We start from the raw sequence: 20,635 nt of genomic DNA, 5'->3' as shown, positions 1-20,635 counted from the left end.
GAAAGTGCTAGAATGCCTGTTGCCAATGAAGATAAATATTCTTGTCCAAATTACTCACCCAGTGAAAGTAACTGATGTCTCAGAGTCAGCCAATATCAAATTCATCAATTGAAATTCAAAAAAAAAGAGAAAAAAAGTTGGTAACAGCCAATGGTCAAGTAATTTTCCGTGGAGGAAAATGCTGATCTCCAGCTATTAGAGATGGATGTATACCCAAGAGGAAAGAGAGAATGTCATCTCCAGATCTCTGTTTTTGCACTGTATAACTCCAGATGATGCAATTAAGCCCTTAAATATGAAATCTCTTTTGGAATCACGTTAAGATCTTTACCTCAGTGGGAATACTTGGCAACAGGTTCCTTCAGTTAATTAAAAGAATGCATGGGGGGTGAGGGGCGGGGAAGGTCTTTGTATTTGTTCTGTGGAAAGTTTTTAAATGGTCTTTATGTAGAACTCTATAAGGGCAGCTGTGTATTTTGTTTGCTTTGAAAATGTGACATGATTTTCAGGGGTTGTAAATTTGAGACAGTTGGATAGAAACTGAGTGCAGAGTCAGATGCTGCTTGTGATGGGCCAGAAGGCATAACTTAGTCATCTGAGGTATATGGTTGAGGAGCTGTATGTACAGAGCTAGCTCAGTCATTTATTCAGGTCCATTCAAAATCTGTACAGTTGAAAACTCATGGCTGCCTGGCTGTTGTATGACAGAAATAACTATGTGGAAAAAAAAAACAAACTTTGGCCCTTTTCTGGCACTGAGGTGTAAACACCTCCTTAGGGACATCCCTATTAAGGGGAGATGATAAAGCCTTTTATTGAGGTCAAATTTGTAAAAATGCCTGATCTTGTCCCCTGCGGCCATCTTGGGAGATGCCTATATTGCAGTTAGCCTTTCTCTCCTGTGCATGTGAGCCTTGTGCTCCAGAAAAAGTTATTGAAATGGCATAGGCAGTTTAAAAAGCTACTATGACCTCTGTAGAAGTTGTAGAGACAAGACAGCCAGATCTTTTTTGTGCTGTCAAATTAGCATCTTCCAATGAGGCTTACATTATAATGTGAGAGAATGAATGTAGATGCAAGTAGTACTGTGGAGATACCATTGTTTATCTCAATAAAAGTTCGCCATTGGTCATTATCTACTAAAATGTCTGATGGGATATAGGGAAGGTTGTTTGGGTTTTTGGTTTAAGAGCCTGAAGTTGAAGGGGACTATCTCAAGTGCATGAGTCAACTGAGATCTTTGGAGATAGGCAGCTGACAGAGTTTAAGAGGAGGCCGCTCCCTGCATTGGGAAAGCTCAATAGCCTTGTTGTTCAAGAGCGCAGCTTTGTGCAGGTTTGCGTTGCACAACAGCAAAACCAAAACTTGGCCAAACCCATTGATGAGCAAGAGTTTATCATTCTTGTTCAAACAGATTGAGAGACAGAAAATCTAACGTGCCGTGCGTTGCCACCTGAGATAGTTCAGATGTGTGAAACTACTTGGTTCATAAAGGGAATGGGTCAAAGTGCAAAGTAAACTGGGAACTGGGGCTTAATAGTTACAGGAGCTGAGTGACAAATCTGTATAGGGAAGTTTGAGGCAATAGCTAATGACTCACTGCCCATCCTTCTGAATTCAGTCATTACTTGCTAGAAAAAAATGAAGATCTTTTCTCAATAGATACCTGGGTTGCAACGTTCTTGTCTTATGAGTTTTCTACTTTCAGTAGAGGAGGGAGGTATGTTTCACTCGAAGTTAGGAGTTCTCCGCTGTTTCCTTTTAGGCTCGCTTTTTTTTTTTTTTGGTCAGTTAACTACTTAAAGAAGAGTTTTGGGCCAGAACCTGGTTGTGAACGTGAATTTTTAATGAGAGCCCATTCGAAAGAGTATTTTAGTAAGATGGATGAGATGGTTTTTCACATAGGAGTTAGTTGCTGTTGTGTTTGACAGGGCTCGAGAAGCCTCACTGAAGGTATTCTATTCCACCTCAATGAGCAGATTGAACATAGTCTACTAGTCTAACTTCTGTTCCTTTTTTTGTTCTGTATGTTTTGCTATTCCCTGTCTCACATCTTGTTTACAACTGACGAGTCCCTTGAGATCTTTTGTAAAGAGAATCTATTGCTAGTTTCATCTGTCAAAGAAATGAAAAATCCTACATGTAAGTTTTTGTGCGTTACTGTTGTATGTAATTTTCAAACACTTAGTGGGTAGACAGATACTTCCAAGTGTCAGGCATTATCGAGTGTGTTTGGAATTGCTCTTCTGACATAAACCCAGCCTAGCCGAGAGATGTGAGCAACTGCGTGGAAAGCTGTGGTAAAATACATCGCGTATCTTGATAAAGGTGGCGGTGCTGGTTTCTTGGGCAGCACTTGATGCAAGGCTTAGTGCCTGCCTTAGCTGGTAGTTCCATTGCGGACAGGTGGACAACAACTAGAAATGGAGTGGAAAAGAAGTCCACCAAAAATGGCAGTGAGTACTCCTCTGCCTACGTGGGACAGAGCACGACCTCAAAGGATAGGTGTTGACAGGAAAAACAGGGAGAGTAAGATATTTGAAAAGCTTATGTTGTCTGGAATAAGGGTTCTGTTCAGCATGAGGGGTAGACAAAAGGGCAAGGAGCCATCGGAACAGCATTGGTGGTTGGGTTTGGTAGACCGGAGACAATCTGACTTCTCTTTGGTAAGTTTGGGTGTATTTTCGATTTGGTTGAGTCCAGGTCTAGGTTACAGTTAAGTCTGTGTGAATTGTAGTAAGCCTCTGCTTTCAGCTGTACATTGTTTTTCAGTTTTTAACTTGGGAAATGGCATTGGACTCTCTGCGCACTAAACTCGGCCAGATAAAACTTCCCTCCTCAAACTACAAAGGAACTTAAGCAACACATGGCTTATTTCTTCTTTAACTTATCTTGGGTTAAGCTGGCAAGCGTTTTTGTTATTCGTAAAACCTTGAGCTGACTGTCTTGGAAAAAGAAAATGTTCTCATGCACAGGCTCTAGTTTGCCAAGCTTTCACTCAGAACGGATTTTTACGATCCAAATTATAAACTCATGAAAAGTAGGGTTTATAGTGGAAAGAATGACAGAGCTTTAATTACAGCTGTGCTGTAACAGAGTAGTTTGTAGTAAGCTACCAACCATCTAAACTGCACTGTAATCTATGGTCAGAACATTGTGGATGTAGCCTCACAAGCCTTCCAAAGACAGAGTCATTGCAAGTTCCATGCTCATGAACTTGCTGGTTTATATGTTGTTCTGCTGTATCATTTCAGGGTTGAGGTTGTTTATCTCTTGTATACTAAAGAAAGTTTGGGTCTTTGCGATTAGGTGCTTAGCCAGGTTGGAGAAAGGGAAAGAGACTTATATTTGACTTCAGGTGTAGCCAATTCTGAACATTAAGAACAGACTCCAAAAATATGTATTAATCTTGCCAGGCAATGGGAGACCAAGTTCTGCATCTCTGCTGTTATTGTTCATTCTTCTTTTTTTTTATTATGTAGGTTTTTCCAGCCTAGACAGAATTGTTTGGAGTTGTGAAGTTGTTTCTGTTAAACCCAAGCAGTTTATCTGTACCAGGAGGGCAGATCGTGGTTTTGTTTCCTTTTGAAACTTGGTAATTGTTGCTTGGCACCAACTGCTAGCATCCTATTTCAGAGAGAAAATAACGTTCTACCTTTTACATTTTGCAAGCCTGCATTGCCACTCAAGAGCATGGAAGCGTCACCCGTTCTCCCTTACTCCCAGCTTTCTTTGCCTTCTCACCCACAAAACTGATGGTATTTTCTGAGAGTGATGAAGGGTAAATATGCTTCGGTTTTGGAATCTCAGGCCTTCCTTCAAACAGCATGATGGTAGGGGACAAGGCTGTGAGACGGCAGCCTTGTACAAGGCTCTCCCTTTTATTTGCTTGGGTAGCTTCCCCTCCCTGGAATGTACACATAATTCAAAGTGAATTGGCCTGTGCTGACTGTGGTGAATGCGCATCCTTCTTTTTTAAAATGCAGTTTTGCTTATGGGGATGTTGTAAATGAGATGCATGAGGGAGCAAGATATAAAGATTGCCCACATCCTGGTGGAATACAGAAGCACAAAACCAGTTAGGAGAGTAGTAATGTACCTGGCTGCGGGTTGAATAGCAGACAGGGAGGAAAAAGAGGGGAGGATACCGAAAAAGCTGATCTTGCTGAAGCTTTGGCACGCCAAATCCGGAGGTGGAGGAATGGGGGTGGTTTGGGAATATTTTCTAGACTTCGTTAAATGTTTTGGCAGTTGGGAACCACGTGAATCCCAGAGCCTCAGCTTGTGTTTATCCCTCTCTTTACCTTTGATTTTCTCCAACTGAAAACAGAGATGATTAAGCCCTCTCTTTTTTTTTTATGTCCACTTACTGCTGCCTGCTTCATACAGTCAGCAAGAAGAGGCAGCAATATTCTGTGTTTCTGGAGATGCGTTTCTGCTTCCGAAGTCGTCTGTGCCGTTATCTCGCAAAACAATGTTTTCATTAGCTACCTTGAAGAGTCATCTGGACCCCATTTATAAAATTCCATATTATGACTGTATGTGCTTAGGTGGAGAGTTATGGTTAGGGATACTCTAAATGTCCAGATTTTAAAAGCTCTCTTAGTTTGAAGCTGTATTTTTGAATAAGGGAAAATTTCTGCAGGTAATCAGGCGGCTTTTGGTAGTAAATTTATCCCAACAAACAAAGCCCCAGAAATTTGAATTTGGGAGCTGCTGTAGAAGTGGGTTAAATGGGAGACTGGATTTGGGGCAAAAGAGAAATAGCTGCTATACAAACTCACCTCTGTGAATTCAATGAACTGTGCATACTTTCTTTTTCACTTGAATTGTGCGTACTCAGTTCATGTGTAGGCTAAGACGAGGAAATGGGAGTCACCCATACTGGTAGATCTGCTCGTGTGTGAAAGCAAATTAAGGCTCAGTTTACACACGTCTTACAGTCATTGCGCTGCAGTATGATTTAAATTCACTGGTGGCAACATGGATTGTCATGTGGTTGGTATGTCTGGTAAGGAAAAGTTTCATTTAGAACAATATTCAGAAATCACACTAATGAAGCTGGAGGGTAGGATAATGGACTGACTGATACTATTTTAGATAGAAAACTTTCAGTTGTTAATTTTACTGAGGCTGCAGAAGTTGTCTTTTCAAGGAAAAAGAAAATGTTTGTGGGAGTTCTGTAAAGTACAAGTACTCCGGTATCAGGCACTGTTATTTTGTTCTGAATTACATAGTTTAACATAAGGTAGTAAAACAGCTCTTAAAGTTCTCTTGCAGTTCCATAACTGCACAGCAAAGTGGCATCTGCTTCATTGAGCTTTCAGCAGCTCACATAGTCGGGGATTATCAGTCAACACTTCACAATTCTCGTTTGGATAAAGCATTTAAATTCAAACAAGCAAACAAACAGCTTCATTGGCCAAACTTTCAGCCTGTGACCATTTACATGCCTCATCCCAGATGGCATGATCCAGATCCAGAAAGTAAGGTTATCTTTCTAAGTACAAGACAATGAGTTCTTAGCAGACCCTGGAATTGTTCTTTTTAATCTTGCTGATTTCCTTTCCAGCCCAGCCCTAGAGATGTGTGTGTTCTGCAAATTTACAAGGCTCTTTTTCTTCCTGTCACTCAGATCCTGCTAGACCCTGTGCATCAGATGTCCCTTTGGCTCTCTAGGGAGCCACCTGGATGCCCAGTGATTTGAGCTGCATGCTCAGTACAGTGTTCTCATTTAGAATGTGGGTAGTGGAAATCTTGCAAGTTAAAATGAGCCTGCTCCCCTGGGAGGCTGAATGGATTTGCTTCCCCTGTCCGCTTGTTGGATATGAATCCTTACCAGAGATTTATTCGGGATCTCTACATTCTTCCTGTTATACCTGTGCTGCCTTGCATAAGATAATTCAAGTTTCCGTAGATGAAAAGAGGAAAGGGAAGTGTAAATATGACTCTAACCTACTGGTTAAACTCTTCTAAAAGCAGCAATTCCCAGCTTCTCCTCAAAGGATGGTTCATGTGTTTTAAATGGTATTATAATAACACTCTTAAGTAATAGAGACACCTACCTATAAACCTCAAAGAGCAAACAAGAGCTCCCTCCCTGTCACAAAACTGCCTGTTTAGCTCTGCCGTTTTCTCTGTACAGCCAGTAATAATTCTGTAATAATATGTATTTGAAAACCTGTGTATCTAATGTGAGTCATGTGTTCAGGATAATGAAATTCCAAGCTAAATGTGGTTCTCTGATTTCGGTTGAAGTTGGCCGAGATGAGGCTTTCTGTAAATCACTTGTCTGGGCTTGCATGTCTTGCCTTGCGTAAATAGCGTGTTTTGTTATTTTATGCTGGGCTGAGTGCCTGTAAGGTTGTGCTCTGCTGGCTTTGATAGAGAGTTTGAAAAAGCACCACTGCAGCACTAAGCAACACGAACGCAGATCCTTCAAGTTCTAATGCTTCATTTCTCTCTGCATCGTGGTGTTACCGTGTATTAACTTATATTACTAATACAAGTTTTATTTATTAATATTAAAATATGCTTAAACTCAGATTTGTTCTACTAAGGTATGAAATGACTTGAAGTGTTCTGGTAACAGATGGTAATCTAAACACTGAAATGTTAAGAAGGGTAACTGGTAGAATAATTTTTGCTACAATGTGCTTCATGGTTCTAGAAGTTAAATTGATACTGAATTGATACTGTTTTCAGTCAACAAAAATTGAAAAACAGACCAACAAACAAAACCCAAACAAACCAACAAAGGCCATACAAAATTCCCAGGGAAAATTGTAAATTTGGGAGATAAATTCTATTGTTGACTACAGCTTTTATTGATAGCATCTTTCAGTTCCTTCACAGCAAGACAGACTACAAATTTGTCCTTATTTTTGAAACTATTGTATGAAAAGCTTAACTTTAATTTGATCCCATAATTGGGACTTTATGACCTTTGGAAGCCACTTCTTAATTAGAAGAAATTTGGCTTGGCCATGAACCAAGTGCCTTCTCCGAAGTTAAATCCTTTATGTTAAGTGTTCAAGTTGAGGAGAATTTGCTGGAGGAGCATGCATTTTTGGGGGAATTTTGCAAGCAATTATAGATATGGTAGTCTCAATAGTTATAATTTAATGCAATGTTTGCAGTCCTGCAGTGCGTATCCTGTCCATGCCCCGGAAAAGACGAAGTTTGGTTAAGAGGAGGGGAAGTGTGGGGAGCACGTGTAGGAGGGGTGCGTAGCTGTGTATATACCAGCATAGAACTGGAAGGTGATTGCTGCCCCAGCAGCAAACCGTTCCACATCTGGAAATATTTTCCCTAAACTGAGCAAAGCAAAGCAAAATCTAGAGGTTTTGCCCCGAAGTTCAGGCTGTAGCTTCTTGGTTGCCTTTACACTTCTGTCCCTAGGCTGAGAAGTCGTTGATGCAGCCCCACATGAAAAGGTGGTAAAATGCCTCCAGAAGATGAGAAGAATTCCATTGCTTGTGTGATTGGGATAAGTTGTATGGTCTTGCTTGGGGGGAAAGGTGTGACAAGAAAGGAGGGTGATCTCATCTCTGGCTCTACTTGTGAATGCTGGGAGAATAGGTCTGAACTGAGCTGGGCCTCCTGCGGAGGGCCGTGCAAACGCCGAGATAAGTAGTGATCAGGAATCCCACTTTGTTTCTTGGCTCGTGAACTTACCCCTTGGCCTACAGCAGGGTTCCAGCTCCTGCTGTAACAGGATGAGTCAAGAGAAGTCAAATACCCTGCAGAGTCAGATATCATGCCACCACATACAAGTACTTGTTTTGTCTTTTAACTGCCTGTTTCTGTTTTACTACTTTATTTTTTTGCAAATTTTCATGTCTTGAAGAACCAGAGTGGAGCCACAATTTGTGTGTGATTCAGGAAGCCCAGGCTGCTGAGTAGGTGGAAAAGAATAAATCTGTTTAAAATGTCATATTATATTTTATTGTTCCCTTTCCATCCTCTTGCTTCAAAGTCAGTCTAGCAGACTTGAAAAACCTACATCTAATAAAGCTGCTAGGAAGGAAGAGATCTGTTTTCAGTTAAATATTCCTATACTGTAGCTCCAGTATCATGTTTGGATTGATGCCTCACTTAACGGGCTGGTAGTATTTTAAAAATACGTCTCCAAAAACTGCCCACTGAATTTGTTTTTTATTTCCCTCATAATTGCTAGATTGGCAGCAGATTTCTTTGTTATAGAATCTGGAACACTGAAAGCAGCCGTTGTAAAAGACTGAAGCAAACATCCCGCTCAACACCCCCAAAGAAATTCTCTGCATCATGCTGTGGGCTGGTTTGCAAATGTGCAAATTGCACCTTTTTGAGTGTAATGTCAAATGACCTTACGATTAATTTGGGTTTATGCTTCTAAACTGTGCAACTGGGATGGGCTAGCAGGAGCAGTTGTTTTCATGGACTGATTGGCTGCTTTGGTTACTTTTTCCAGTTTTCTTAAAGAATCTTGTACTTGGTGGGACAGTGGGGAACCGTACAAGCCAAGTGTCCGGGTAGAAATGGAAGAAATGCCAGCTTTAAGGAGGAAAGTTTTGGAAACAGGTGTTCCAGAATTAGTGTGAATTAGTCATTAGTCTTGGTCAACTGCATTGTCTTACATGTTATCATGCCTTTTCCTATTTGGTGTTTTCCTTGCTTCTGTAGGATGTCTGAATGAGTAGTGCTGTTGACTGCACATCTAACTTGTCCTCTCACCTAATACGAATTACGCCGCAAGTTTATTATTCTTGCAGGATTTCCACCAGGCTTTCTGTTTTGTGGATGTGGGAAGCTGGAACCTCCAGCTTCTCTTTTGCAGCGTCCAGACTTACCTTTTAAGTAACAATGGATGGCATTGAGACTGTGTCAAAACATAGTTTTGACAATGTTATTGATGAACCTAAAATATGTTGCTCCTTAATAATGAGTTTAAAACTATTTCAGATCACGAAGGTAGTGATAAACTACAGTTGCTAGCACTTGCATTAAAGTTTCTCAGTTAATTAAGGATAAAGGAATAAGTATTATTAGGGCAAGCTCGGATTCTCGGGGTGCCTGTCTGCACACAGCTTGCTCACCGGAGCCCTAAGCCACTATATTAAGGTTTAGTCAACTATCCTGGATTATCTTAATCTAACTCTTCTTCAAAAACCCCTGATGCACAACCTCACTAGTTAACCTGTTCCTTTGTGCTGTCACTTTCTTGTGGAAAAAAAATTGTTACTAATGTCTGAGCTGAATATCTCAACCTGCAAATTTAGTGGTTGTCTTTTCGAAACAGCAGATCACAGTTTACTTCATAGGAGCATTCCGGATAATGGAGTCCTTTGTCCATCTCCCTCATTTCTATGTTTTCAATTTGTTTCTATCTCTCCTAGAAAAAAAGTAAAGCTGTTTCTTGTTAACCGTTGATTGTGGGTCATATTTTAGTTTAATTTGGTTTGGCTTTGTTACTCCCTTCTAGAAAGGCAAAGCAAAGTTAACCGAATCTTTCTGTATAATTTTTGTTGCTTTGTGTTGGAGATGAACCTAGTTTTCTAGTTATGTCCTCAGCAGCACTGGATAGAATAGAAACAATAAAATTTATTTCTTCTGTGTAATAGTTTTGTTAATAAGATTTTTCTCCGAGTAACTTTGTCACTGGTGTTAATCATACCTGCTGAACCTGTGGTCTGCTTTAACTTTTCAGCTCATGTTGATGCTTGCTCATGTACTGCCCATTTTGTATTCTTACATTTTATGTTCCTTGCTGTAGAGATTTGTACTTCTCTTTACAGCAGTTACATGTGTTTTCTCTATATCATCACCTTTCTTGTCAAAACCATTAACTAATTGGACCAGAGACAGCCTTCTGCAAAGAAAAACACCTGAAGTGTTCCCCCACTTAGTGAAACATTGGTAGTCCCAAAATGTGGGGAATTTTTGTTCTGTTTTCTGCTTTTAGACACGCTATGTGTGGTTCATTTGCTGTGGGAGATAGTTGCACATGTCAAGTACATATACCTTCCTTTGCTCCAGGATGTTATTTAAAGAATCCATTGAGAGTAGGAACTGAGACTGTGCTGCTTTGATTTATTATCACATGCATTTAGCTGTTCTGGTTAATTGAATATCCTAGAGGGGCTTATTAATTGATTGTTAATCTTATTTTGTGGATGTCGAAGATGAGCTGAATGAATTACAATTTTTCAGTTCCTGCTTTGCCTCTGTGGATATTTTTCCTTTTTCATCGTGAAGGAACCAGAGACTGAGTCCCGGTGGTTTTCTTTTACACACAAGAGGTGTGCACCATATGTCTTAATCACTTTTGTTTGCAGAGGGGTTTGGGTTTTGTTGGGTTTTTTTTAGCTGTTAGTTTTATCTTGAGAGTGATGATGGTTCAGTGAAGTTCAGAGGACAGCGATAGCCAAGAGAGGCCAGTCAGACCACAGAACCTTTGGGCTGCGGAGACAGGATGAGACTACACAATATCTGTTTGCTTTCAGACTCCGTAACCACAGACCAGCATCTAAAAATGTTTTGAAAATATTTTTTAAAATTTCAAATGTTAATCTGATTTTTTTTGCATTAGACGTGTTGTTCTCTTACTCCTCTGACATCCTGATTTGAACTTTCAGAGCCTTTGAGAAGGTACAAATCTTACCACAGTGATGTTTACAGTACTTCAAGTGAAAGTCCGTCTGTTATTTCTTCGGAACAAGATTTCAGGCAAGGTAAGAACTATGTTTAAAAATTCTAAAAAAAATTTAAAATAATTTTTAAAAATCCTGAATTTAAAAAAAACCCCAACACACTAAAGAAAAAAGTTCAAGATGAAAAATAGACCCCGAAATATGAAGTTAAATCTTTAGTAGGAGGCTTGATAATTACCGCTAATCCGAAGTTGTAAGATGATCTCATGTAATTACAACATTGTGTATAGTTCAGCATAATTGGCAGTCTGTTCAAAAATGACTTTGACATTTAGCACTCTGAAAGGGAGCTTGGTAGGAAAAGCTGGAAATGGTTAACTTTTAATTGGAGTACGTGTTTTAAATGATGCGCTGACTTCAGAGGCACAAAAATGATTGAGTTGCTGTACAACAGTAAATTGCAAAAGCTCTATATGAGACATACATGGTTTAATTATTTTTATATCAGTGGGTTTTACTGTGAGGGTTATATGGTTAATAATTTATAGGCCAAGGATTTTAGTGTAGTGCAAAAGTAGTACATACTTAAATTTAACTTGCAAATATCCTGTAGTAAGTTCTGTGAAATTAATGGATTGGAAAAGCAGGAGATGGTATGAAGGAGTGTTCACTGATACATGGCAGGAAGGATTTTCATGACGCCATGGAAGCACAGCATGGAAGTAAATACCTAGTGTGTTTCTTGAAATAAATGCTAGAATGGTGAAAAGAAGTCAAGTGGAGAGCACAGCTGATGAAATGAATAATCAGCTTTGCAAAGTCATGTAGCAGAGACAAACCATTTTACAAAAACGTGGACAGAAAGCAATATTTAGGAAGCTAGAGCATAGCTGCACCGTAGATATTCTGCACACACAGAATTCCAGCCCGGCCTCCAGGTATTCACTGCTCTCTCAGCCTTCCTCATCTTTGTCTGTCCTCCTGCCTAAGGAGGGCATACGAGTAGCAAGGCTCCTGTAATGCATTCCTTTTTCTTGCCATTTGGAACAGGCTGTTTTGTGTTTCAGTCCAAAGTCAATGACTCCTAAGTTTGTACAGGCAAAGAGAGAGCTCCTTTCTGGCTACTAGCAGTAGTATTGCTGGACTCAGTGAAATGACTATCAAAAAGAACTGTTTTCAGATTCCAAGGGGCTATAAAGTGTTCTGCAAGAGCTCTCCTGCTAGCTCTGTTTATAGAGAGTACCGTAAGAGATGAAAGTGAAGTGGTTTGCAAAATCAAACCTGATGTTGTGGTTTAACCCCAGCTGACAACTAGGACCACACAGCCAGTCGCTCATCTCCGCCACTCGTTCATCCCTGCCTCTCCTGCCCCCCACAAGCGGGATGGGGGAGAGAATCAGAAAGGGAAAAAAAACCCAAACCTGGTGGTTTGAGATAAGAACAGTTTAATAGGACAGCAAAGGAAGAGAAGATAATAGTAGTAATAATAATAATGAAATGTACAAAACAAGTGATGCACAATGCGGTTGCACACTGGCCGCGACACTGATAGCCCATTCGCTCCCAAGTAGCAGTATTTGCCCCCCAGCCAACTCCAGTTTCTATACTGAGCATGATGGCATATGGTATGGGATACATACCCCTTTGGCCACCTTGGGTCAGCCATCCTGACTGTGCCCCCTCCCAGCTTCTTGTGCACCCGGTAGAGCATGGGAATCCAAAAAGTCCTTGACTACCGAGCAGCAACTGAAACATCAGTATATTACCATCATTCTGCATATACTAAATCGAAAACGTAGCTATGGGAAAGAAAATTAACTCCATCCCGCCAAAACCAGGACAGTTGATAAGTGTCTCAGATGCTACTATGGGAAGATGTACCAGCAAAAGGTACAGGATGGCAGGTTAGTGTATTACTAAAATAATTTTTTTTTTTTTAATAAAATTATAAGGAGGAGTCAGATCCCAGGGATAAAAATTAAATACGGAGCTCAACAATATATATACTGGCTTCTTAACTCCCTTCTTGTGAACTGGGTGCATAATTACTTTACCTAGCTGCTCTTATTCTGTTCTTGTTTTGCATGATCTCTCTGCCACTTATGTCTCAACTCATGGCTGACAAAGAAACAGGTCACTTTGGAAAGGTGTCCATGCAATTGTGGGGAGGAGGTTTTTTTAGGCCTTCCTTAGTATTCTTTTTTAAAGGATTTATGTAGTGCAGCTGTCTTTGTTGAGGGAAACTATAAGATTATTTTGAAAACTGAAATCAACTTCATAATGCTAGTTCGTCTAATGCTGCAGTGCTGTTGTGCAGAACACACGAATCTGATTTCTTCTAAGTAATCTCATATGACTTGATAATTCCTTGGGTTTTAGATTGGATTACTCTGTGTGCTTTGTTGCCCAGTCAGGTATTAATTTGTCTTTTGGTTTGCTAGTGAGAAGAAATGAAGGTTTCAAGAGAGATGATGCCAGTGGTGCTTTGCCAGCTGCTGATGATATCTCCACATCAAGTCAAGCTAATTCTCAGCGATCGAGGTAAACCTTGTGAAAACAATATGTCTTGAAGTGCTGTGTCTTTATCAAAGACAGTATTCTAAATCTGCAAGCAAATTTTTCACTCCCATCCCAGTTTCTGTTTAAGGTTAATAAATGACATGTTGTACTTGAAAGAAATTAGCATTTCAGAATTACATATTGCTGCCTGAAGTAAAAGTCTTGTGGTGCACTGAGGCGTAGAGGTAAGTATACCAGTTAGGAGTTGAAATTCAGTTGGCACATTTAAGGGAGACTGGGTTGTGCTCTATCAAGTTGCGATATCTGTCAGAAGGTCAGGGACCATGTTCTGCTTGGAAATATTTAATAATTTTAATTTTGATTGTACTAAAATAAAGTTTTTTAAAATCTTGATATTGATACCAATTATTTTGCATTTTTTTTTTCATTTAATAAGGAAATTATAGCATTCAATTTCTTTGAAATAAGCCAAAAGCCACACATTTGGTTGGTTATTCTGGCAAACTCGTAGTTTTTATGTTGTTGTGTTTGGATGGATTTTTTTTTTTTTGCATAACCTCAGCACTGATTGGGCAGGCCGATTCAGTATCAATTTATGCTTTTTGAAATTTATGTTGCTATGCTGCATATTGTAATATTACATCTGTTTGCTTTTTATTTTTCCAGTGCTCTTCATCAGTCTTGTTTTAAAAAGTAGGTTCTGCTTTGTATGTCTCACCTTAGTACAGCTTTTTTGTACAGCAGCAATGTGTCTTGCCATATCTGTTAGATTTTGAGAGTGGTTACAGTTTGAGAATTTTTATTGACATGGAACTTCTAGATTGAAAGTTTCCTCCTTCTAGTTTCTGCCAGACACTGAATCAGCTCGGAATATTTTATCAAAATTATTCAAATGGCTTTTGTAATAGGGGGAAACAAAAAGACTTGTGTTTTCACTGTCTTCCCTCACCACATTACAATAACAAAGCCTTCTCATGGAAGCCTTTTGCTTTGTTTGGGGTGGATCAGGAGAAGGGTTGCTGTTGTGCTCAATATTTTAGGATGTTTATGTTTTCAGCGTAAGTTGGATGGCAATCCTGCTCTATCCCGTTAAAGAAACTTAGAAGTGTCTGAAGGTTGGATCTGTTTCAGGTGATGTGGCAAAGCTGTCAAAGATGTTCATTTAGCATATAGGGCGATGTGCAGTGAAGAGAAGGGCTTAGGTCCATGCTTTCACCGTGGAGATTAAAATAAGTGAACATTTGCTTCTCGCACTGTGTTATGTGCCTTAAATGGGTCTGGCTAAGGCAGGTCTCAGATGAGCTGTAACTTGGAAAATTCGACAGCTTTTCTGCATTGCTTTTCTTACTATTTGGACTTTGCCTGAAAAATGCAAAGTCATTTAGTAATGTATATATTGGCATTTCTTGCAGGGGAGAAGGATTTAGGCATTCCTTAGCTGGGCGAATGCTGCTTTGTTGGCAGGAATATGGGATCTCTTCGTGTAACAGCATGTATGTTAAACTGCAGTGTCCAAGCAGTCTTAGAAATCCAGCTTGTCTTGTGCAGGAGAATTTGGGCTACCATCTGAGCTTTCAGGGCAAATTTTCAAGGACTCAGGTTACAGGTTTGTGTTCCATGTAACCCCGTTAAAGAGGTGTAAATTTCTGCTTTGCATTTTATGCTGTCTTAGCACCACACTAAAATGGCAAAGTAGATTGCTACTGTGGATACAGAATGCGCGCATAGCTTTCTTAACTGACTTCCCATTATTTTTTTTTTCTTTTGTTGAATACTGCTAAGTCAGCCTCCTTGTGCATTGGCTTTGACCTGAACCCAGGAAAGTTGCCAATTCAACACTGTAGCTATACTTCAGGATAAAACAGCAGTAATTTGTGGACGCTGATAGAGAACTTCGGTTACTATTTACAAAATGTTTCAGAAACAAAGTAGTATGTGGTATGTAAATGAGTCACAGTGATGTAAATGAATCAGGCCTATTATGCAGGTGAAAATGCTGTGGTAGAACAGTACATACTTTCTCATGGTTCATTTTATGTTATTTTACTTTATATTGCTCTGTTCAGGCCAGTACCTTTAATGGAAGTAATTTGTATACGTATGAAATGTAGAAGGAAAATATTGTTTTATAAGTGCAGTATAGACTTATCTGTTGTGCTGAGCAATGGAATGAATTTTGCATGTGTGTAACTATACAGTCTTACTTCAAGGCTCAGTATTTTTTTAAATCTCCTGTTTCTGCTTGGCCTCCTCTCTGTGCCTTTGCTAAAAGATACCACTCTACACTTGTACAAAAATGTCATAGTATGGTACCACAGATACTCATATTATTCATAAAGTGAAAAAGCTTTTTCTTTTTCTTTTTTTTCTTTTAGATTTAAGTACCAGGCTAGTAAGCACATCCAGGACTGAAAAATGAGACTGAACTCCTGAAAGCTTGTCTTACTAGCTTTTTTGGTAGACCCACTGAGAAACAGGAAAGCAGCCAGGAGGAGAATTCGGTCCTAAAAAATACTTAGATAATATCTCTGTTAATTATGTGAGCTGAATGGAAAACAGCACTCATGTTCTCTCGCTCTTTTTCTCCAACGACTGTTAAAACTTCCAGAGCTAACAAGTGTAAAAAGGAATACCATCAAAGATGGTAGCTAGTTAAGCAGGGAGATTTCTAAGAAGGTAACTTGATATTTTTATACAGAACATTGCATGTTGCTGCTTTAAAGTGTCCTGTGTTGCAGAAGACCTTGGCTCTTTTAACTTCAGAAACATAAGCTCTCAAATTAAAGCTCTTGATAACAAGTGGTTCCACGGAGCAGATTCTCAGAGTTTATGGTTTTGACTGGTCATTTGATTTCAGAGTTTGGGGAAGTAGATGCGACTTATTCCATTACTTGAATCCCATCGGTACTGGGGAGCATGTTTCAGTGTTTTTCTTTGTGTTCAGAGATACCATCTGTACTTTAATATATATTAAATTTACTGCTCCTGTGGCATGTCCTTAGAGGCAGTCTGCGTAATTATCCACAGAATTATCCTTGTAAAACTGTGTTGTAAATCAAATGGGATTTGGATTTGAGGGAGTTTGCTGCCAATATTAAAAAAAACATGAAGCTGTTCAGAGTTACCAGCCAGCACAACTCGTGCTGTTTGGGTGGGCTGGTCTGCTCCTGAACTAGCAGAAGCCATAGACTTTTTTCAGTAGTTCAAGAGCACACTCAAACCCTTCTCATCCTCTGTGACTGTTGTTATCCTTTAAACTTCTTGCGGTTCTTTTCCTGATGACAATGAATACTTGCGTCTGTGTTTCGTCTTTGCTTCTTGGATTCCTTACTTTTGCCCTTATTTTTCTTTTTTTCTTCCTTTACTATTTCTTCCTTTTTCTCTCTAGGAGCAGCAGCTGATGCGGATCTCTTCCTTCTGTTGCCTTTTCCTTCCTCTAGATTGCATTTGCATCTCCTTCCTACCTTACCAAAAGGCATCCATCTTTCTCAGTCTGTTCCTCACCTTTCCACTGCACTAATCATTAGAGAATGCCTGCCTGCTCCCCTTCTTCCAGCTTCCTTCTCTGATCCAATACCTGCTCATTTCTTGGTAAGTACACTAGGTGAGGAGTTAACTCTCTTCCCTCTTTGATAGGAGTCAGCCTCCCAGGTGACTGCTCACCTACTGTCTTCAGGTTAATAAATAACTTTGAGGTTCTGGTTTGCAGTCAGACATGGATGAAAATACAGAGGATCAGCCAAGTATTTGTCTGATGAGGAACCATATTAAACACACTTTTATGATGTTATCTGTTAGGAATGTAATTTGAATTTTTTTTTAAGTGGAGTAATAATACTTGCACCTTCTGAACTTCACAGAAAAGCTCTAGCTGGATCTGTCAACAGCATCTCCTCTTCTGTAGAAGGAGAGATGCATTCCTACTCTTGGAACCTAAAGGGTGAATCAGGCTGATACCCTCCATGACAAACTGACAGTCTGACCAAGCTTTGAGTTAGTTTTACTTACCCAGGATACTGAAGCGTGCAGATTTCTGGTTGGTGATAGTGCGTATATACTAACTTCAGAAAACTTTGAAAACATTAGGTTTTTGAGTTTCCTTCACGAACACTCCACACCCACCCCAATTTTCAGATAAACTAATACATGTGAGCAAAGATGATAAACCAACAGAATGATAATACTTCACAGAATCACAGAATGTCAGGGATTGGAAGGGATCTCGAAAGATCATCTAGTCCAATCCCCCTGCCGGAGCACAATAACTTATGATTGCTTCTGTTGCACAGAGCAGTATGGTATTAAAAAGGCAAATTTTTTTTCTGCAGTAGGGCAGTAGCAAGTGTTTTCAGATACAGCCAGTTGCAACATGTCTCACTTTTTCGTATCACCTTTGATAATTCATAGATATTTATGTTCAGAAAGTGTTTGTTTTTGTTTTATTTCAGAGCCCATCCTTAGACCTTGATCCGAAGGATGCTTGTGGGTGTATTTAACTTAGTTCATTGTGAACGTTCCCACATATGTCGATCTTAATAAGCTTCCCCTTGGTGAAAAGCTCAGCATGTGCACAAGTCTTTGCAGGTCTGAGGCCTTTTCTCATTACTTTGTCCTTTTAGGTGCACATTATTAAGTCTGTTGGAGAAAGGAATAGAGGAGGGAGAAGGGGTATGATGCTATGAAAGCCCAGCACAATGAAAAGGATAATGGGCTTACATTTATACATTGTTCTACATCTACTCTATATCTTCCCTGAAATCCCATTTGAGGAACCTCAGCATTGTTTTGCTTTGTTCGTCATGCATTAGTGGCAGTTTATTGTTTAAGAGAATGTGGTGCATTGTTCACACTATTGGCATTCAATTACAAACTTTGCTGTAAAAAAATGGGGAAAAAAAATTGAAATAATGTCCACTGATCAGCATAGAAAACTATACTGGCTGGACAGGTGTGTTTTCTCTTACTTTTTTAACTGATTTGTCGTTCATCAAATGTATCTTTAGTTTCTTTTAGAAAGTCGGTATATAAATGTAATGTCTTTAAAAGTCTGTAGATTACCTTTTACTACAAAGGGCTGTATGTCAGTGCAGGACTTACTCTATATTAGTCTGTATTCCTACACTTCAGTGCAATGATATGCAGGCTTTCTTTGCTTTTTCATGTTTTTTGTTACTCTGGTGTACCATCTAAAGTTTAGATTCTAAACTAACACTTAGCTTAGAATTGCTGAAAGTGTTTTTTGGTGCATGAAAGTCTTGTTAGTTTCCCCTATCCATTTGTTTTTATAATTGCCTCTGTATAGATATGTCAAAGGAAGAACAACACTGTTTTTTCTTGTTTTAGGATTTCTAAAGAAGACTTGATTGGTTTATAATTAGTTTGGGGTTCAAAGGTTGTTTTCTGTAAGCATGGGACAGAGGGAGGGGAGTGTGAGTTGGTTTTATTTTTCTTGGTTTTCTCTTCTCCTTGTATTTCCTAACCTCCTGTTTTTCAACTGAAAAATGGCTGTTGTTCACCCAAAATAGGACATGGATTTCTTTCCTTCCACAGGGAATAAAATTGGTGGGACATTTGGGATCCATATCTGCTGAGAAAATAACAGAAGGATATGTTGCTGTGTTTTTCAGAAATCCTGAGGGGATTTATATTTTTTTCTTCTTTTTCCTTTGGATTATTCATTTAGACTCTATTTTTTGTGATAGCTATGTATCAACCAAACCATTCTTAGGAATTTAAAAAAAGAGGGATTTTTTTTTTCAGCAAAATAAGATGATGAAAAAGTTAGAGTATGATACATAGAATGATTTAGTATATAGAGTGTTGATACATATAAAATATATAAATATTTTAATCTACACTACTGCTCAGGAAAAATCAGGGGATAAATTCCAGTGCTGTACAAAGAGTTCATAAAGAATTGCTACAGGTAAAGTGATTGGAGCGATATTTACTTATATAAAGTACACAGTTGTTTTAGTTTTCTCTTTAACAGCATGTTTCCAAGCATGCCTCTTTCACAGTCCCTGCTTGAACAGAGAAATTAAAATATTTTTCAAAGCTTTCATATTTTTCTTCCCTGCGTGTACTCAGTGGTTTTGTACTGATTCACTGGATTTGTAGTGTCAAGTTTTTTTTTAGACTGCAGCTGAGCCTTTATTTTCAGCTGATTAAATGGCAGGCAGCTGTAGAAACTCAGCGTGTTGTACACATTTTCTATGCTGATGGATTGCTGTGGAGCGCTTAACCTCCTGGCTGCTGAATAAATGTTGTGTTTAACGTAGTATTTGATAGCCCGTTGTTGTGTTCTGGGTTTCCAGCTAGGTAAATGCTTAAAGCAGCAGAATGTCTTAGGAATACCTTGTAATGTCTTTCATTCCCTCTGACTGTATCGCAGGCAACACGAAGCACCGTTTGAAGGCAATCTAGTAAGTCAAGAAGTGATGCTAAAGCGTCAGGAAGAAGAAATGATGCAACTGCAAGCTAGAATGGCTCTCAGACAGTCCCGACCTAACCTCTACCCAGGAGATGCAATTAGGACCTCAATGCTTGACATCACCAGAGATCCGCTGAGAGAAATAGCCCTGGAAACAGCCATGACACAAAGAAAACTGAGGGTAATGCCCTAGTCTCAGGCAAACTCTTATTTTCATTGAAATGGAGCCGTGTCTTGACTGAAACTCTAATATGTGGGATTCATAAGCTGGGTAGTGTAATAAACCGTCATCAACAGATTAAATACTAGGTGGTTGGTGTTTTTCTGATAGGAAAGACCTGCTCTCACAAAGTAAACTCCTGAGGTTTTGTGGCATTAGTGGCTCTGTAGCCTAGAGCTGTATCAAGAGATACTGAAATAGACAGCAAGTTTTGAGTAAAGATTGCATCAGTTAAACAGTGTAGTGTCATAACAAAGGTAAGGTGTAGTTTTCTCCTGTGTTCTGTGGTGTCCTCAACCGCTTCGATTTGCATGTATATTTCTTAGTGGAATGTGGATGTGTCCCACCAGCATCAAAGGTTATTAAATGAATTAAAGAAAGGCAGAGAGGATTCATTTGGCACTTGGGTTCACCCTGAATCACAGTGCAAACTCCCCTTTTCGTTTCCCAGCTGTCTTGGTACATGGATGAAATAAAAGATTACAGAGAAAGAGGTTTAGGTAAATAGAGTGGCTGGTTTTCAGAAGAGATGACAGCTTGATGGCCTCTACTGCTGCTTTCAGTAAAGTGGATGTATTTATTACTGTTTTTAAGGATGGAAAAAACTTGAAACAAGAGTCGGGTGAATTTGCTGTCCCAATCCTGTTGCTGTCTCCAGTCCATAGTGCTCTGAGCAGTTAGTTCGTGTAGGCCTTAACTAACCAGGTTGTTGGGGTTTTCCCTGATCCCCTTAGGAGGTTTACATGCAGATGTTTTGCATATAGTACACGGTAGGTGGTAGCCAATGAAGATTTCCCCTTAAAAGATAAATCTTGGGTCACTTTTTTAATG

General features: G+C 39.4%; 1 protein-coding gene across 3 annotated transcripts in view; it reads left to right on the top strand.

Moving 5' to 3' along the window:
* PTPN13 (protein tyrosine phosphatase non-receptor type 13) overlaps positions 1-20,635 on the top strand; it is a 124,024-nt gene that overhangs the window by 58,647 nt on the left and 44,742 nt on the right. For all 3 annotated transcript variants that reach the window (XM_065633373.1, XM_065633372.1, XM_065633374.1), the window contains exons 9-11: positions 10,617-10,712; positions 13,073-13,172; positions 19,546-19,765. In XM_065633373.1, the coding sequence (XP_065489445.1) occupies positions 10,617-10,712; positions 13,073-13,172; positions 19,546-19,765 (416 nt within the window). The remainder of the gene's footprint in view (positions 1-10,616; positions 10,713-13,072; positions 13,173-19,545; positions 19,766-20,635) is intronic.

Source organism: Caloenas nicobarica, chromosome 4, assembly GCF_036013445.1.
Source record: "Caloenas nicobarica isolate bCalNic1 chromosome 4, bCalNic1.hap1, whole genome shotgun sequence".
In the NCBI taxonomy this organism is placed as follows: Eukaryota; Metazoa; Chordata; class Aves; order Columbiformes; family Columbidae; genus Caloenas; species Caloenas nicobarica.
Note: the sequence above shows the minus strand (reverse complement) of the source record. Positions and strands in the feature narration are given on the sequence as shown.